The 16,757-nt window shown below is 39.1% G+C and overlaps 1 protein-coding gene across 1 annotated transcript in view; it reads left to right on the top strand.

The window, feature by feature from the left end:
- LOC126249380 (trithorax group protein osa-like) overlaps positions 1-16,757 on the top strand; it is a 364,811-nt gene that overhangs the window by 325,003 nt on the left and 23,051 nt on the right. The window contains exon 17 of the mRNA XM_049951034.1: positions 8,848-9,040. Coding sequence (XP_049806991.1) covers positions 8,848-9,040 — 193 coding nt within the window. The remainder of the gene's footprint in view (positions 1-8,847; positions 9,041-16,757) is intronic.

Below are 16,757 nucleotides of genomic sequence, written 5' to 3'. Positions count from 1 at the left end.
GGCTTGTTTGATATAATATTCCATTTGTTTTGTGGTGAAAAATTGTCATGGATTTGGTACTCACTTTTTTTGCTTGTATTCATTTGATTGACCTGAGGGCTTTAAATAAGTAAATTCATTATTAGTTGCTTTGCTTTAGGGTATTTTGAGTCTGCAAGTTACCAAGTTCAGATAGCAGAAATAATTTCAGTGGGGCAGTTATTCTGTGTATAGTTATTTAGTTTTTCTCTGCACTTAAGTACTTGTTTATGTGATATGTTTATGTGCACGCTACAGTTGCTGATCAACCCTGTGTTCACTATATTGTTTGTGTCACCTTTTAGTTACAGATTATCATGCCTGCAACCTTCGACCTTGCTCAAAGAACTTCTTGCAATTTCTGCCATCTCTCTCATGTGTCTGTTAACAAACATATTAAATCGTTTTGTGGGTGTTATATTTATGATGAAATAATTAATGGCTCTGGACCTTAAAATTCTTTTGATTGGAACTTAAAGCCTTACAGTGGAACATTTGCTGTGGGCACTTTAACATTCAAATTCTGAGCTGTTCACTTGGACACTTGCAGGCAACAGATTAGTTTTGGTGATATTTACAACCTATGCTTCAGTTAAGTTTAGCTGTGTTTTTACCTTGTACCTGTATTCACATGTATCTCAATTCCAGAGAAAACTCTTACATTTCCCTTTCCATTATTGTACATATACTGACAAAAAGAGACCAGAGTGTCTGTTTTATTAGGGAACTATCTTTTGTGTTGTATGGTGTGTGACTGTTTTTCATCCTTGAATTGTGTCCTTACACTCTGACAAGAGTTGTCAGAATTTGTCATTTAAGTGACAGTGGATGAGAATTTTACTACAGACCTCTTCTTGCACTCCACAAAATTGACAACTCAACTCAACTGTTCAGACTCATGTATCTTAGAAACTGACATTCAGAGATACTCAATAGTGGAAGGAACCAGTGTCGACATGCCTAAATAAAAATGGGTCCTTCTTGAAGGCAACTATCATTAAGTGAACATGCTGGTTCAGTGCACAATTTCTAACAAAAAGTCTCATTACTTTTGTGTTGAACCATGTACACGACATTTTGTGGTGGAGCACACGGACAAGTTCGTAGTAAACTCGTAGTCCACTGCCACTGTATTGATCATTTTTGATGAAACTTGTTGCAACTTAAGGAGATAGTTAAGGACAATACATTGTGACAAATAGATCATTATTAACACTTTCAAGATTGGTCTCTCAGGTCTATCTCAGACTATCCACACTATCATTTTTAGAGAATTTCTGAAAACTTGCTTCTTTGGAACAATAAAATAAATATGTTGAACTATTCCATAAAAATCTAGACATTTGTTTATTGAAATATATGTAAAGATTTATTGTATTCTATCTTAGCAAATGAAAACATGGATTATCTGTATTAAAATACCATGTTTATGTCATCTGAAAAAAGAAACACATCATACACATTACATGTATTTTGTCTGTGTGTGATACATTTTGAAACAGTTTAGCATCTAGAGAGCTCCACAACTCAGACAACATACCACAAGAAAGTGTCTCTCCAGCGCGATTTACACCTCCGTTGTCTGATTACTTTGTTACACTCTATAAAATCAAGGTTTGGATTCACCTTCTTTTGGGATAAAATTGACTGCTAGTTCCAGAAGAAAATTTGCTAATTTGTATTTTTTCCTTTCAACATTGATTCATGGTTTCCTAATACCGGATAAAAAGTACTAGCAGCACTGATCATAAAAAGGCGAAAGAATAATTTTTCCCAACATTTCAGCTGTTTTCTTTTGAATGGCTAATGTGCTGTCATCTGGTTTGATGTGTCAACACCTTTCTTGTAAATGTTATAGTGCAGCAAACTGTTGAATCTGCTGGAAGTAGCACAGTTACACAAGTGGACGCTGTGTGACAGGTTAACAGCTTCAATGTGTCTCCTGTATTAGTCCTGTTTTACATACAACAGGCGTTTCCTTGTGCTTGGAATTATTTCAGCTCTTTTTCGGTTTTTGTTTGATAGTGCTTTGCGGAAACTTGCTGTTTACCATACAAGTAACAAGTGTTGTTACATCTTTATTTGTACAGAAACATTGAAGCTGCTGGCACAATATAAAAGGAAGAACAAACAGAGTGTATATGAATATGTAAAGTTTCACCTGCAAGTAATATTTCAACATAGTAGCATACTGATTATGTGCTTGCTTTCTGACTGACTCATAGCAGCAGACCCAGTTATTATCTGTATATATTAGTTACTGAATATGTAAATGAGCCATTTATTGGTAAATGAATGTAAGTGTATGGTATGTACTTATGTGGGGGATGGCTGTATGTAATTTATACGTTACTGCTGGCATACCAATTTTCACTTTGTTTATGCAGCTTTATTTTTATCACATGGATAGCTGATACATTTCTGTACAGATGCAATTTGGAGTTTATATTCATTTTTGTAACTTGACTTGTACACTCTTACAGTTGATATCTGTATCTTATCACATGATAAGTAAAACACAAAAAAGTGTCAAGGTTTTTCTCCTTTTTATGTCAGTCTGTTGACTTCCTTAATAATGGCCATCTAGAGGCTGACATAAGCTTTTTGTGAAAGGCCCTCAGGGGCTCAGGATTCGTTTCCTGGGTACAGGCTTGGTGACCCTAGGGTTCCTGAGCTGGGGACTGGTAAGTGTCACCAGTCGCCTGTCACCATAAGCTCTGGGCATGCTGCAGCAACCACTGAAGAATCTGGTGTGCCTCAGTTGTATAAGGCTTACTTTGTTGTGTGGGGCTCTGTCTAGGTGAACTTTTATTCCCCTAGCTGTTCATGGGACCAAAATGGATCCTTTGAAATTTTCCCATCCTCCTCTCAGTGGAAAAGGTGGACTGCTGGAAGGTACCCAACCTAACAAAATGGCTCATGTAGCCAGTCCTTCTGATTCATTCTAAAAGTATTGTCTTGAGTAATAGAACACATGCTGATTATCAGAAAGTGGTTTTAATAGTGAGAAGAAAAGAGTGTAGTTTTGAGAAGATTTCCCCATCCTATATCCCAAAGGGTTTTGAGGGAATCTGTGGCTCTTTAAAAACAGTAAAGTGCTTGTGCAATGCGACATTGTTAGTGTAAACTTCTAGTTCCCAGCCATCAGCTAACCTCCAAAAAGGTAGCTGCTTCGGGGAGTGTGCAATAGACACTGAACTGTGCAACATGTTGAACTACAGCAAAGGTGTTGTGACTTGCAGGGATCTCGTTCACATTCCCAATGAGGTATTGTGATGTGAGTGGGCTCCAGAAGGTATAGTCGATGTGAAAAACATTGTGAAGAGGGTAGATGGGATCTTGTAAATTCAGATTCCTTTATCTTGATATTCAATAGTATGAAAGTCCCTGAGTACATTAAGGCAGATTTCTTTCATCTAAACATGCGGCCTTATGTCACCAACCCAATGCCCTGTTTCAAATGCCAGCACTTTGGACATACTACTTGTGGGAGTCGTGGAGAAGCCACTTCGGGAAAATGTGGTAAGGCTGCCCATGAAGAGTCGCTTTTACATCTCCTTTGAAGTGTATGAACTGTTCTGGGGCTCACTGTGTCTGGAGTCAGGATTGTAGTTTATACCTTGAAGAACAAAAGGTGCGAAAGCATAAGACTCTGTAATGCATTCCATACAATGAGGCCAAAAAAATAATAAAGCTATGCTGCCCACCAATGTTCACTACTTGTACCTCCTTTGTTTCAGTTCTTAAACAGCTGATGTTGCTATGCAAACAGAGGTTGCTACTGTCAGCACTAGTACCTGCATTGGTCAGTGTACTTGTGCTGCTGCAGTCATTTTGAAGCCTGTCCCTCCCTGCAAAACTTCAGAAAAAGTGTGGTCACTGACAATGCAGAAATCCTGCCCCTCCAAAGACTCAGTCTGGTCCACTGTCCAGTACTGCCACTACCACTTCTGCAGTTGCCTCCTTGGACCAAAAAATCAAAGTTGAAGGCAAAGAATTGTCCACTGGTGGGGATGGGAAGTACACAGTCTGACAGTATTGATATCATCCTTTCAGACACCTGTTTTGACTCTTCTTTGGAGGCTATGGGCCTTGATGTGAGACAGGGACAACCATCTCAACCAAAGACTGAGCACCACCCATTGTGGGCTCCCCTCCCAGGCCGAAAGTTAGGGTGAAAGTGTTACCTCATGATAGATGGCTCCCATCTAAAAATGGAACATTAATGGGTTCATGTAATGTTATAAAATGTGACACCTGCAGTCGTCCTTTTGATGTTATTTATTATACAGTTACCAGTTTTGGTGACTCAATATACGATCTTCAGGCCTTAACTGATGCCAAGAGGGTTAACTCCAATCATATACACAATCCTATCAGTGGCAGACATCTCTGAACTGGTTTCCATAGACTATAACATTGATGTTGTGTCTCCAAGCCAGAAATGCCAACATAGCTTCTGAGGTGTTGCATTTTATTACGTAAGTGGATGACCGAAGTCCCTCCAACCTTCAGTCAGAAGGATGGACACACGAAAACTTAATGTGTTCAGGACACACATGGAGGAACCGAAATTCCTTACAAAGGCGCACTCCCTGTGCTTGTGTTTAAGGAAACACATTTCAAGGCCACTGGTGCCCCTGTGCTACTGGGCTGTACCCTCACCTGATTTGGGAAAGAGCCAAGATTGGGGTTACTGTTTTTGTCAGTAACGCACATCAGTCCTATCAGTCCTCTGCTCTCTCCTTGGTTACCGATCTAGAAGCAGTAGCTGTTGCTCTTCACATGGGTGATAAGATCACTGTCTTGCTCCCTGTATCTACCTCTACAGGATGTGATAGACTCTGAGGCTCATATGTCTTATTGCACAACTCCCCTGCCTGTTTCTGCTACTGATTAATTTCAATGCCCATAATGTATTATAGGGCTTGAACTATACTTGTCCCAGGGGTCAAATCTTGGAGAACCTCATGATATCTCAGGAGCTGTGCATCCTCAACACAGGCAGTCTTACACTTCTATCGGCTGCTACTGGCTTGTCATCAGACAATGGCCTCTTTTTCTGCTCTCCAGCCATTGCAGTCTCAACACAGTGGGAACCAACTGATGACCTTTGTTCCAGTGACCACTTCTCAGTGTGGATTCACCCACTGGAAACGGATTGCTTGAACAGAAATCACCGAAATGGATGGGCAGCAGGGCTAACGGTACTCTGTTCAGTCAGCTGGTTGTGTTTGAACACCATGACAGTGTCCAGAAATGGATGGACCACACATCAAACGAGTGATCCTGCTGACTTTTCATTCCAAAGTCTTCAGGTCATCTTAGGAGACAGCCTGTATGCTGGTAGACTGATGAGTGTTTGTTCAGCAGTCTGGGTGTGGCATGCTGTTCTTCGATGGTTTAAATGCCTCACAACAGCAAGCAACCTCACAGCCTTTCAAGTTGCGGGATCCAAGGCTCAACACGTAATTAAGGAGAGCAAGGAAAGGTCATGGCAAATGTTCCTGGACTCCATCAACTGTTCCACATGTTCTACAGAGGTATGGGCAGCCATCGGAAGGATTTTCTGGGGCACAGTTGTTTACCAATAGCAGCAGTGCTGAAACGAGGGTGTTTCCAAACAATGCCTGGTGTCATCACTTAGACAATAGCAGAGCATTTTACAGCAACTACTACCAATTCCAGCTGGGATCCAGTGATCTACCGTTACTGTGTGACTGCAGAGAGGGACAAGATGGACTTCAGATTCCACAATTTTGAAGCTTTCAACTGGCCTCTTGCCATGTGGGACCTGGAATTAGCACTGCCTGAAACTCAAGATACTGCGCCCGGTCACAACCAAATCTGGTGCTGCATGCTTCAACATTTGCCAGCAGCATCAAAGGAAATCCTTCTCAAATGTTTCAATCTTATACGGCAGACAGGAAACTTTCCCAACTCCTAGAGAGAAGCAATTCTGCTACCTCTCCGCAAACTAGGAAAAGACCACACATGTACCAGTAGTTATCAGAGTGTCGCCTTAATGAGCTGTGTAGGAAAGACCCTGGAGCAAATGGTTAACTGTCATCAGGTCTGATTGTTAGAGACCAGGTAATTCCTTAATCACGCTTGGTGTGAATTCCAGATTTCAGTCCACTGTTGACAACCTTGCCGTACTAGAGACGGCTATTCAGCAGGCTTACTTACAGTACATCACTGTCTCGATATCTTCTTTGATATAAGTAAGATGTATGATACTACTTGGAGAAAGTATTGTCATGCAGCTCCATCAATGAGGCGTTTGTAGCCATCTCCAGATCTTCATGCAGTCTTTACTGTCTAAGTGCTTTTTTTAGATCCCAAGTTCGTGACATGCTGTTGGATCATTTTGTGCAGGATAATGGTATTCCTAAGGACAGTGTTTCAAGTGTTACTCTCTTTGCTGTACTTTAAACAGAATCATGTCTATGGTAAGGAGTCCTGTATGTGCTCCTTATTTGTGGATGATTTTGTTATTTACTCCTCCAGTGTTGCAGTAGTGCCCTGTCAGTTGTAACTACATGGCCCTTGTGGCCAAATGGTTCTTGGTGCTTCAGTCTGGAACCACGCAATCGCTACGGTTGCAGGTTCAAATCCTGCGTTGGGCATGGATGTGTGAGATGTCCTTAGGTTAGTTAGGTTTAAGTAGTTGTAAGTTCTAGGGGACTGATGACCTCAGATGTTAATTCCCATAGTGCTCAGAGCCGTTTGAACCATTTTTCAGTTGCAACTTACAGTGTGGAGGTTATAGGAGTGGTCTGCACAGAGAGGTTTTCAGGTTTCTGCAGAAAATGTGTGTGTGTGTGTGTTTTCATTTTAGTCATTATCATTGTATTTTTAATTTACCTGACTTGCATATGACAGACACCATTTTACATTTGAAAGACGCAGTGAGGTTTCTGGGCCTCATTTTTTACTCCAAACTGTTATGGTTACCACACCTGAGAGAGCTGAAACCCAGAACCCAGAAAGCACTCAATATCATAAAGTGCATTAGCTACAGGTGTTGGGGAGCAGACAGGGCACATCTGTTTAGTTTTATAGGGCTTTTGTGTGTTCACGCTTTGACTGTGGCTGCACAGTGTACAGCTCAGTGAGGCCTTCTTATCTGAATATCATTGATGCTATCCATCATGTGAGGATTAGACTGGCCACAGGTGCTTGCAGGACCAGCCTCATACTCCAAATTCACTTGCATACAATACTGTTGCTTGTCCACCTTTGAAACACCTTTTCTCTAATCGTCTATGAGCAACAGTGCCATGTGCAATCTGCGTGCAGTGTGTGCTGGAGTCACTTGATATGGAAAACGTAAAACCTCAAATCCAGGATTTTAACTACCTGCCACTGTCATCATTGCATAGTCCCAGGGTAATTTTAGAATTAGTGCAGTACAGGAGAGATTGCGCTCCTGCATATGTTTAAATACTATATTTTCTGCCATTTTAACTGAGCACCACAGCTCTACAGCTGTCTTTCTGGATGGGTTGAAACAGGGACCCCATTGTTTGCTCTGTTGTTTTCCCTGATAGTGTCGTCAAGGTTTAACTGCCTTGAGACTCTACTGTCTTCGATGCGGAACTATACACGATCTTGTGAGCACTGGAGCAGATGAGGTGTGCTTAGTTTGCTAAGTTCCTTGTTTGTTAAGATTCTCTGAATGCTCTGGACTCTCTACAATGCTCATATCCAGCAGATAAAGTAGCCTAAAATGTCCAGGACATCCTCCATCAATTACAATGGCTGGGTAGACAAGGAGGTGTCCTGGTGGGTACCAGGACACATGGGTATTAAGGGGACCGAATGGGCGGATGTAGCAGTCAAGGAGACATGGAGCGATCTTCAGTTATTTCAGTGTGCTATCCCCCTGCATGCCATCACCTCGCTGTTGAAGTAGAGTTGTGTGTTAATGGGAAGATGATTGGGTGGGTGGAAGTGATTGGTAATAAGTTTGGTGTACCTGCTTTGGCCACAAAGATGGGATGAAGTCCTGCTTACTTGTCTTCATATAGGCCAGTCCTCTGATGCATGGCATCTTGCTCTGCCGAGAGGATCCTGCAGTGTGTGCTGCCTGTAGCATACAGATGACTGTGCACCACATTTTACTAGATTATGTTTTATTTTTAGACCAGAGGGCAGCAGTGACATTGAAAGAAATGTGTTTTAGAGTTTTAAGATTTTGTGATATCTCCAACTTGTTTCCAAAAATTTTAGGATGATGTTCCTAATCTGTTAACAGGATGACTGGGTTACTCATGTTTTTTGTAAGTGGTCGACCAGTCACTCTGCCTTTTCTTTAGCTCTTCTGTGGTTTTACTTCTATTTTAATCCCAGGAATGCTGCCTTTCACCCTTCTCCATTGTATTAATTCCTGTGAGACATGGTGATTGTGTGGTTCCATGTGAGTGGCATGGGAGTGAGTGAATGAGTGTCATTTTATAGGTTTCCTTCACACTGTGAGACAACAATTTTAGACATTTTAATCATATTTGTTTCTTTCAATATATGTAAGAGCACTGATAGCCTCAACACTGAGCACCCATAAGCTCAAAAAAAAAAAAAAAAAAAAAAAAAAAACCCACACCTACCTTTGCGTGAAAGTAAAAACAAGAGAATATTAAATTTTCGTTTGGGTCTATTGCATATTGTCTTTGGCATAGCAAGAACATTTGTTCTATCAGAGAATAGGCTGGCAGTAGTCTAAAATTGAGCAACTGCTCGGAATGTGAGAATCTATATTGAGGTAACAGTTGGTGGCATTGTAATTAGGAAAATGATGTGTTGCAATTAGTCTTTTATTATTTTCAGGAGTTATGGACAAGGTAGTGGGACGCAGCAGTCGGCTGGTGGTCAAGATCCCTTTGGACACAACCGGTACGGGGGGCCCAGCCAGCCACCTGGCTATCCTTCACGTACTGGCTATCCTGCTCCACCTACGGGACCACCAGCACAGCAACCCACAGGGTATCCACCGCAGCAAGACTATTACCGTCAAGATCCGGTAATTATAGTCATTTGTACAAAAGTAAATCATACTTCTTCATTAAAATGTGAAAGAAATAACAATGCTGATATTCATTTACATTTTCTGGATCAATGCGGTGTATTTTTGAATACCTACAACTGTAAAGAAGATGACAGAAGATAAATATGGAAATGGAATGGGATGTTTCTTTTCAAATAAATCATCCCTCCATTTACTGTAAGCTTTTTATGGCAACCATGTGTAACCCATATTTGGGTGGATGAATGTACCTGTGGTACACTAATCACTGTGTCATGTTAGTCAGTGATTACAACTGTAGGAAGCAATGCAATATTAAGTATTTTGTTACATCACATAAGGTTTTACAGCTCTGAAAACTCTTCTAACTTTTAAGTTTCCTGTGTAAAACACAAATGCTATGCCACAGAAATTGTAAATGCATGAGTGTGTCATACCATTTCTTAAGTATGTGTGTAATTATGTTCTATGTTGAGTGAGATATCTAAATTATATGGTTTCCCTTTTCATCCGTACATAATTGTACCATTTGTGTTACTGTGCCTTGTAACTTTCTCATTGAGGACATAGACAATTAAGGCATTGTATGTTCTTTCTTCAGTAGTTCTATTTAAGCCATGTAAATGTTGTTACAGCCTGTATTGCAGTTACTGAAAATTTTTGACTTCCAAAGTCTTACCGCAAGTTCAACAGCCCACAATTTTTCAGGTCTCTAAAAGGTTTACTGCAATGTTTGTCTAGATGTACGTGGTGCCCAAAACTTTTAATTTTGTGACTTCCGAGATTTCCATCCACATTTTCTTAATAAGTGTTTCAAGATTGGTTAATTTAGACACGAGTATAACCCATTATAAAATGCGTATAGCTACAGTTTTATAACAGCCTCGGCTGGTTTCATAGGACAGAATTGTAACACAAACAGTTTCAGTTTTTATTAGCTGTCTTTCTTTTAAATTCTTTAATTCTGTGATATGATTTGCTCCCTCATTTGTCACATTCTTTAGACTGATATCCTGTGTGTCAAACTACTGATTTTGCATTTGAGTGCCTCATTGCCAAATCAGTATTGTATGTTAAAATTGCATCTAATTGTGCTTCATTAAGTTTTCACTGACTAAGCACAGTTCATGGAGTGAATTCACGTTTCAACCAAGAGGAAGGTGGATCTTCATGACTGTAATCACTTGGTGCACGTGTGAAACTGTGCGTCTTCTGTAATTTGTTTTTCTTGTCATTATAAATATTGTATGTTTTGGGCCTGATTGTACCAATACCACACCATGCAATACTGTTCACATCTGTTTGTATGGTATACTACAGATACTTGAAATATGCTCACCCAGATCCATTACATACTGCACAGTGCGTTACAATATAGTACAGCTGGTATGTACATAGACACATTATTATATATTTATGTTATAAAAGTACTGTGCATGGCCTTTTATCAATAGAGTTCATGTAGTGTTACATTACTCAGTGCATATTCAATCATTTCTTATCAAAACATCAGTGGTACATGGCATACACTTTTCTCGAAGTTTTAGCTTCCCTTTGAAGTTCACTCATTTGAGATTTTCCAGCCCCTTTCAGATGTAATGGTAATACTGGCAGGTTTCTTTAACATTTTACGGAACAAAGTTGAATGGTACAAAGAGAGCAAATCAAAAGAAGGTTGTAGAGGAGCAGTGATGATGTCTACCAAAATGCTGACTTTGCCTGTGGCATTCCAAAACTCTGAGCACACCCATTACTGATTCAAGACTCTCACAGGTAAATGTCAATGATACATTGAAGCTACTTAAGCTAAATTAGTGCTCAGCCTGAGAGGTCTACATTTTTAAAAACTCAGAGAGGAGATAAAAAAAAAATCTACATTTCTTGAAGTTGCTTCTAATGCAGTGTCGGATGGACTGTTGGCAGAAGATTTTAAAATTGGAGAGAAAATAAGACAGTAGTTGGGAATGTATTATCATGCCCCCCCCCCCTCTCTGCCCCCCATGTGCAGATGGAACTAAATACAACATGTCAACAGAATATTTCTGTTGTCCATTGAAAGGTAATTTTCTAATTATGTTGGTTAGAATAATTTCTCTGTAGTAAGCTCTTTGAATGTCACATATTTACATTATCGTTACAGGTAAACTTACTTTAAGAATGAAGAAGAATAGTGTGTGTACTTGTCATTGAACAGATAACTTTCCACACAGTGTGTCTCAACATAGTTGAAATTTTATTATAAAAGATGTGTATTTGCAGTTGATGATTTACTGTTTAATGTACTCGTCATTGGTACATAATAATAATAATAATAATAATAAGGCCCGGGAAAAGAATAGGCCTCCGGTATGTTCTGCCAGTCGTAAAAGGCGACGAAAAGAACAAACCACTAATAGGGCTAACCCCCCTTTTAGTGTGATTAGTTGGTTCAGGACAGAACTAAAGAAGCCTCGGACAAGCGCCGTCATGGTCGGGGATGACGCTTGAACCCTATGCCCGCCCACAATGGTAACGACACTGCTAGCCAACTGGAAAATGATTTAAATCCAAATAGAGGTGTTTTGCAGGATATGCTTCCTGCAACCACCCTAGAAGGAAAACAAAGACAGAGGATGAGATGATCAGATGAAGTTAATCGACACCTCATGTTCTGTTATTACCGAGCAACAAACCTAGGAACCAACACAACTGGATACAGATCACAAGTATACACAGCATTTATTACCAGATACCCAGAATTAAAATTTTTAACAGAACAACGACTAGCTGATCAGATCCGTGTAATAATCAAAAATAACAGGATACCCAAGTCAGAATTAGAAAACATCAAACAACAAGTACAACAAATACTGGCACAAAATAATGTGCAATCAGAAGATGAAGAAAATACAGTAATGGACTCAACATCCCAGAGCAAACAAACAAAGAACAACACGCATCAATTAAACAATCAGAGGAAAACGAAATCTTAAGACAGCCACCAGAACAAGCACAAATAGAACACGAAGTGACACACATGTTAGATATAGAAGAAAAATTTCAGCTGACATATATAGAATACAAAGACACAAATACAGACATTAGACCATTCTTGCAAAGACCGCCAAATAACCCACAAGTCGAAACAACAATAAAAACTATCAACACAATCATACACAACAAAATAAATGAAAACACAACTATGGAAGAGTTACAACTACTGGTTTATGTAGGAGCACTCACTACACTAAATATACACACTAGGCAGAGATCAGAACCAACCAACACACAGAAGAAACCCACAAAACCAGCATGGCAACACAGGCTACAGATCAGAATAGAAAAACTGAGAAAGGACATCGGACAGCTAACACAATTTATAAGAAATGAAATGTCAGAAAAAAAACGAAAAAGGTTAGGTAAAATCTCACAACAAGAAGCGATAGAGCAATTAGATGAAAAGAAACAGAAATTACAAGCATTGGCCAAACGACTTAGAAGATACAAAAAAAGTGAAAATAGAAGGAAACAAAACCAAACATTCAACACAAACCAAAAGAAATTTTACCAGACAATAGATAACACACACATTAAAATAGACAATCCACCAAACATAACAGACATGGAACACTTCTGGAGCAACATATGGTCAAACCCGGTACAACATAACAGGCATGCACGGTGGATACAAGCAGAAACAGACACATACAAGATGATACCACAAATGCCTGAAGTGATAATTTTGCAACATGAAGTCACCCAAGCAATTAATTCTACTCGCAATTTGAAAGCCCCTGGAAAAGATAAAATAGCAAATTTCTGGCTAAAGAAGTTCACCTCAACACATTCACATCTAACTAAATTATTTAACAGTTACATTGCAGACCCATACACATTCCCTGATACACTTACACATGGAATAACTTATCTGAAACCTAAAGATCAAGCAGACACACCAAACCCAGCAAAATATCGCCCCATAACATGCCTACCAACAATATACAAAATATTAACTTCAGTCATTAAACAGAAATTAATGACACATACAACACAGAACAAAATTATAAATGAAGAACAAAAAGGCTGCTGCAAAGGAGCACGAGGATGTAAAGAGCAACTGATAATAGATGCAGAGGTGACATATCAAGCTAAAACTAAACAAAGGTCACTACACTATGCATACATTGATTACCAAAAAGCTTTTGATAGTGTACCCCACTCATGCTTACTACAGATATTGGAAATATACAAAGTAGATCCTGAATTGATACAGTTCCTAAACATAGTAATGAAAAATTGGAAAACCACACTTAATATCCAAACAAATTCAAATAATATCACATCACAGCCAATACAGATTAAGCGTGGAATATACCAAGGAGACTCATTAAGTCCTTTCTGGTTCTGCCTTGCTGTGAACCCACTATCCAACATCCTAAATAATACAAATTATGGATACAATATCACTGGAACATACCCACACAAAATCACACATTTGCTATACATGGATGATCTAAAACTACTGGCAGCAACAAATCAACAACTCAACCAATTACTAAAGATAACAGAAGTATTCAGCAATGATATAAATATGGTTGGTTGGTTGGTTTGGGGAAGGAGACCAGACAGCGTGGTCATCGGTCTCATCAGATTAGGGAAGGATGGGGAAGGAAGTCGGCCGTGCCCTTTCAGAGGAACCATCCCGGCATTTACCTGGAGTGATTTAGGGAAATCACGGAAAACCTAAATCTGGATGGCCGGACGCGGGATTGAACCGTCGTCCTCCCGAATGCGAGTCCAGTGTCTAACCACTGCGCCACCTCGCTCGGTCTATAAATATGGCTTTTGGAACAGACAAACGTAAGAAAAATAGCATAGTCAAGGGAAAACACACTAAACAAGAAGATTACATAGTGGATAACCACAGCGACTGCATAGAAGCGATGGAAAAAACAGATGCCTGTAAATATCTAGGATACAGACAAAAAATAGGAATAGATAATACAAATATTAAAGAAGAACTAAAAGAAAAATATAGACAAAGACTAACAAAAATACTGAAAACAGAATTGACAGCAAGAAACAAGACAAAAGCTATAAATACTTATGCCATACCAATATTGACCTACTCATTTGGAGTAGTGAAATGGAGTAACACAGACCTAGAAGCACCAATACACTTACACGATCACAATGCCACAAATATAGAATACATCACATACATTCAGCAACAGAAAGATTCACATTAAGCAGAAAGGAAGGAGGAAGGGGATTTATCGACATAAAAAACCTACATTATGGACAGGTAGACAATTTAAGAAAATTCTTTATAGAACGAGCAGAAACTAGCAAAATACACAAAGCAATCACTCATATAAATACATCGGCTACACCATTGCAATTTCATAACAACCCTTTAGATCACATAACATCAACAGACACGAAGAAAATAAATTGGAAAAAGAAAACACTACATGGCAAGCACCCGTATCATTTAACGCAGCCACACATCGATCAAGACGCATCCAACACATGGCTAAGAAAAGGCAATATATAGAGTGAGACGGAAGGATTCATGATTGCAATACAGGATCAAACAATAAACACCAGATATTACAGCAAGTATATTATTAAAGATCCCAATACCACAACAGATAAATGCAGACTTTGCAAACAACAAATAGAAACAGTAGATCACATCACAAGTGCATGTACAATACTAGCAAATACAGAATACCCCAGAAAACATGACAATGTAGCAAAAATAATACATCAACAGCTTGCCTTACAACATAAACTTATAAAACAACACGTTCCCACATACAAGTATGCACCACAAAGTGTACTGGAGAATGATGAATACAAATTATACTGGAACAGAACCATTATAACAGATAAAACAACGCCACATAACAAACCTGACATCATACTCACCAATAAAAAGAAGAAATTAACACAACTAATCGAAATATCCATACCCAATACAACAAATATACAGAAGAAAACAGGAGAAAAAATTGAAGAATACATCCAACTGGCTGAGGAAGTCAAGGATATGTGGCATCAGGATAAAGTTGACATTATACCAATTATACTATCAACTACAGGAGTCATACCACACAATATCCACCAGTACATCAATGCAATACAGCTACATCCAAACTTATATATGCAACTACAGAAATCAGTAATTATTGATACATGTTCAATTACCCGAAAGTTCCTAAATGGAATATAACATATACCGTACTGTTAAAAGGAAGTGACGCTTGATCAAGGTCCGTGTCACTCCGTTTTTAACCAGACTTAACGTCTGAGAAAGTGAAGAAATAATAATAATAAAGGGTCGTTAGTATATACAGTAAAAATCATGAAAACATGTCAACCTTCTACAAGGTCATAGGTCTTTTAAAAAATCGAGTTTCACAACTAGTTTTAGTTTTGCGCCTTCTACACAGTTATTTCTGGGTAATCAAAAGTTGCCGTAGTTCTGGTGATATTCTGATGGAACTCTTCTGTGGCATAAGTTCATTAGTTTTGTTCTTTTTATAGACGACAGAAGCAAAAATGTTTACATTTACAGTTATTAGGACTTCATGGTAAAGAATGTTCTTCTTAGAATGAAATCTGACTTGCATGTTACCTCATGAGTAAACTACAAAAAATATGTCACTTGATATGATAGAAGTATACGATACAAAAAGAATCACTTTGGACCCAAATTTCTATTTGCACTTGATGTAGGAAACACCGTGTGAAATCTTTTACATACATACCTGATGTTACCATCAGTCTGCATTTTTAAAACTGTCAATAAACAGTGTAACAACAATATGTAATAGGATAGGTTAGTATTCACTACATAGAGGGGGCTTTTAAGTGCAGAGACATACACTGAAAGAAGCCTACTATATACGAGGGTACTTGAAATAGTAAGTTACACTGGTTGTCCCATGTTAAGACTATTGTGCAACAAGAGTGGCACATTGTCAAAAGAGAGTACATGTTCTAGATGTCCTGCAGACACTGTTCTACTGTGGTATGGATAACAACTGCATCACAGTGTGGAAGTGAAATGGCACGGAAACTGGAAACATACTCCAAAGCTGCAAAGTCTTAGTACTTGAGTCTGTAAAAATCTTATGGATAAAAGTCTAATTTTCTCACAAATGCAATGTGAAATTCTGGTAGTATATGGACAAAATGCAGTGTTGCATCCAGCCATAGCAAAATGGTGCTTGCAATGTGACCAAGGCTGCATGGGCGTGAATGGTGCTGATAGGGCAGGATGACCAGTGGCATCTACTACAGATGACAATGTCCAAGCAATTGACAAACTGATTTGAAATGGTCACAGATTTTCCGATGATGAGGATGTTCACACAATAATGATCAAATGGCTTCATGACAGAGGAGCAGATATCTGTTGTCGAGGGACTGACTGACTGACAGACAGAACATTCTGATTGTTATTTACAGAGAATTGATGAAGATGTTGAAAAATGTCGTGTATCTGTGTCACTTTGAAGTGTAGTGGAACATTCAAGAAAATGTACTTAGACTGCAATTATAATATGAAACATACTTTTTGAGTCCCTTTGTAATATCAGCTATCAAACTATTCCCTTTATCAGGTGTAGGCAACAAATTCTCCTCCTCCCCAACCCCCACAGACACACACTGACTGCCACTGCCCCCCCCCCCCCCCCCTCTGGGCATTCACTGATAGTATGTA

This window comes from Schistocerca nitens, chromosome 3, assembly GCF_023898315.1.
Source record: "Schistocerca nitens isolate TAMUIC-IGC-003100 chromosome 3, iqSchNite1.1, whole genome shotgun sequence".
Lineage (NCBI taxonomy): Eukaryota > Metazoa > Arthropoda > Insecta > Orthoptera > Acrididae > Schistocerca > Schistocerca nitens.
This window is presented reverse-complemented; position numbering and strand designations above follow the sequence as displayed.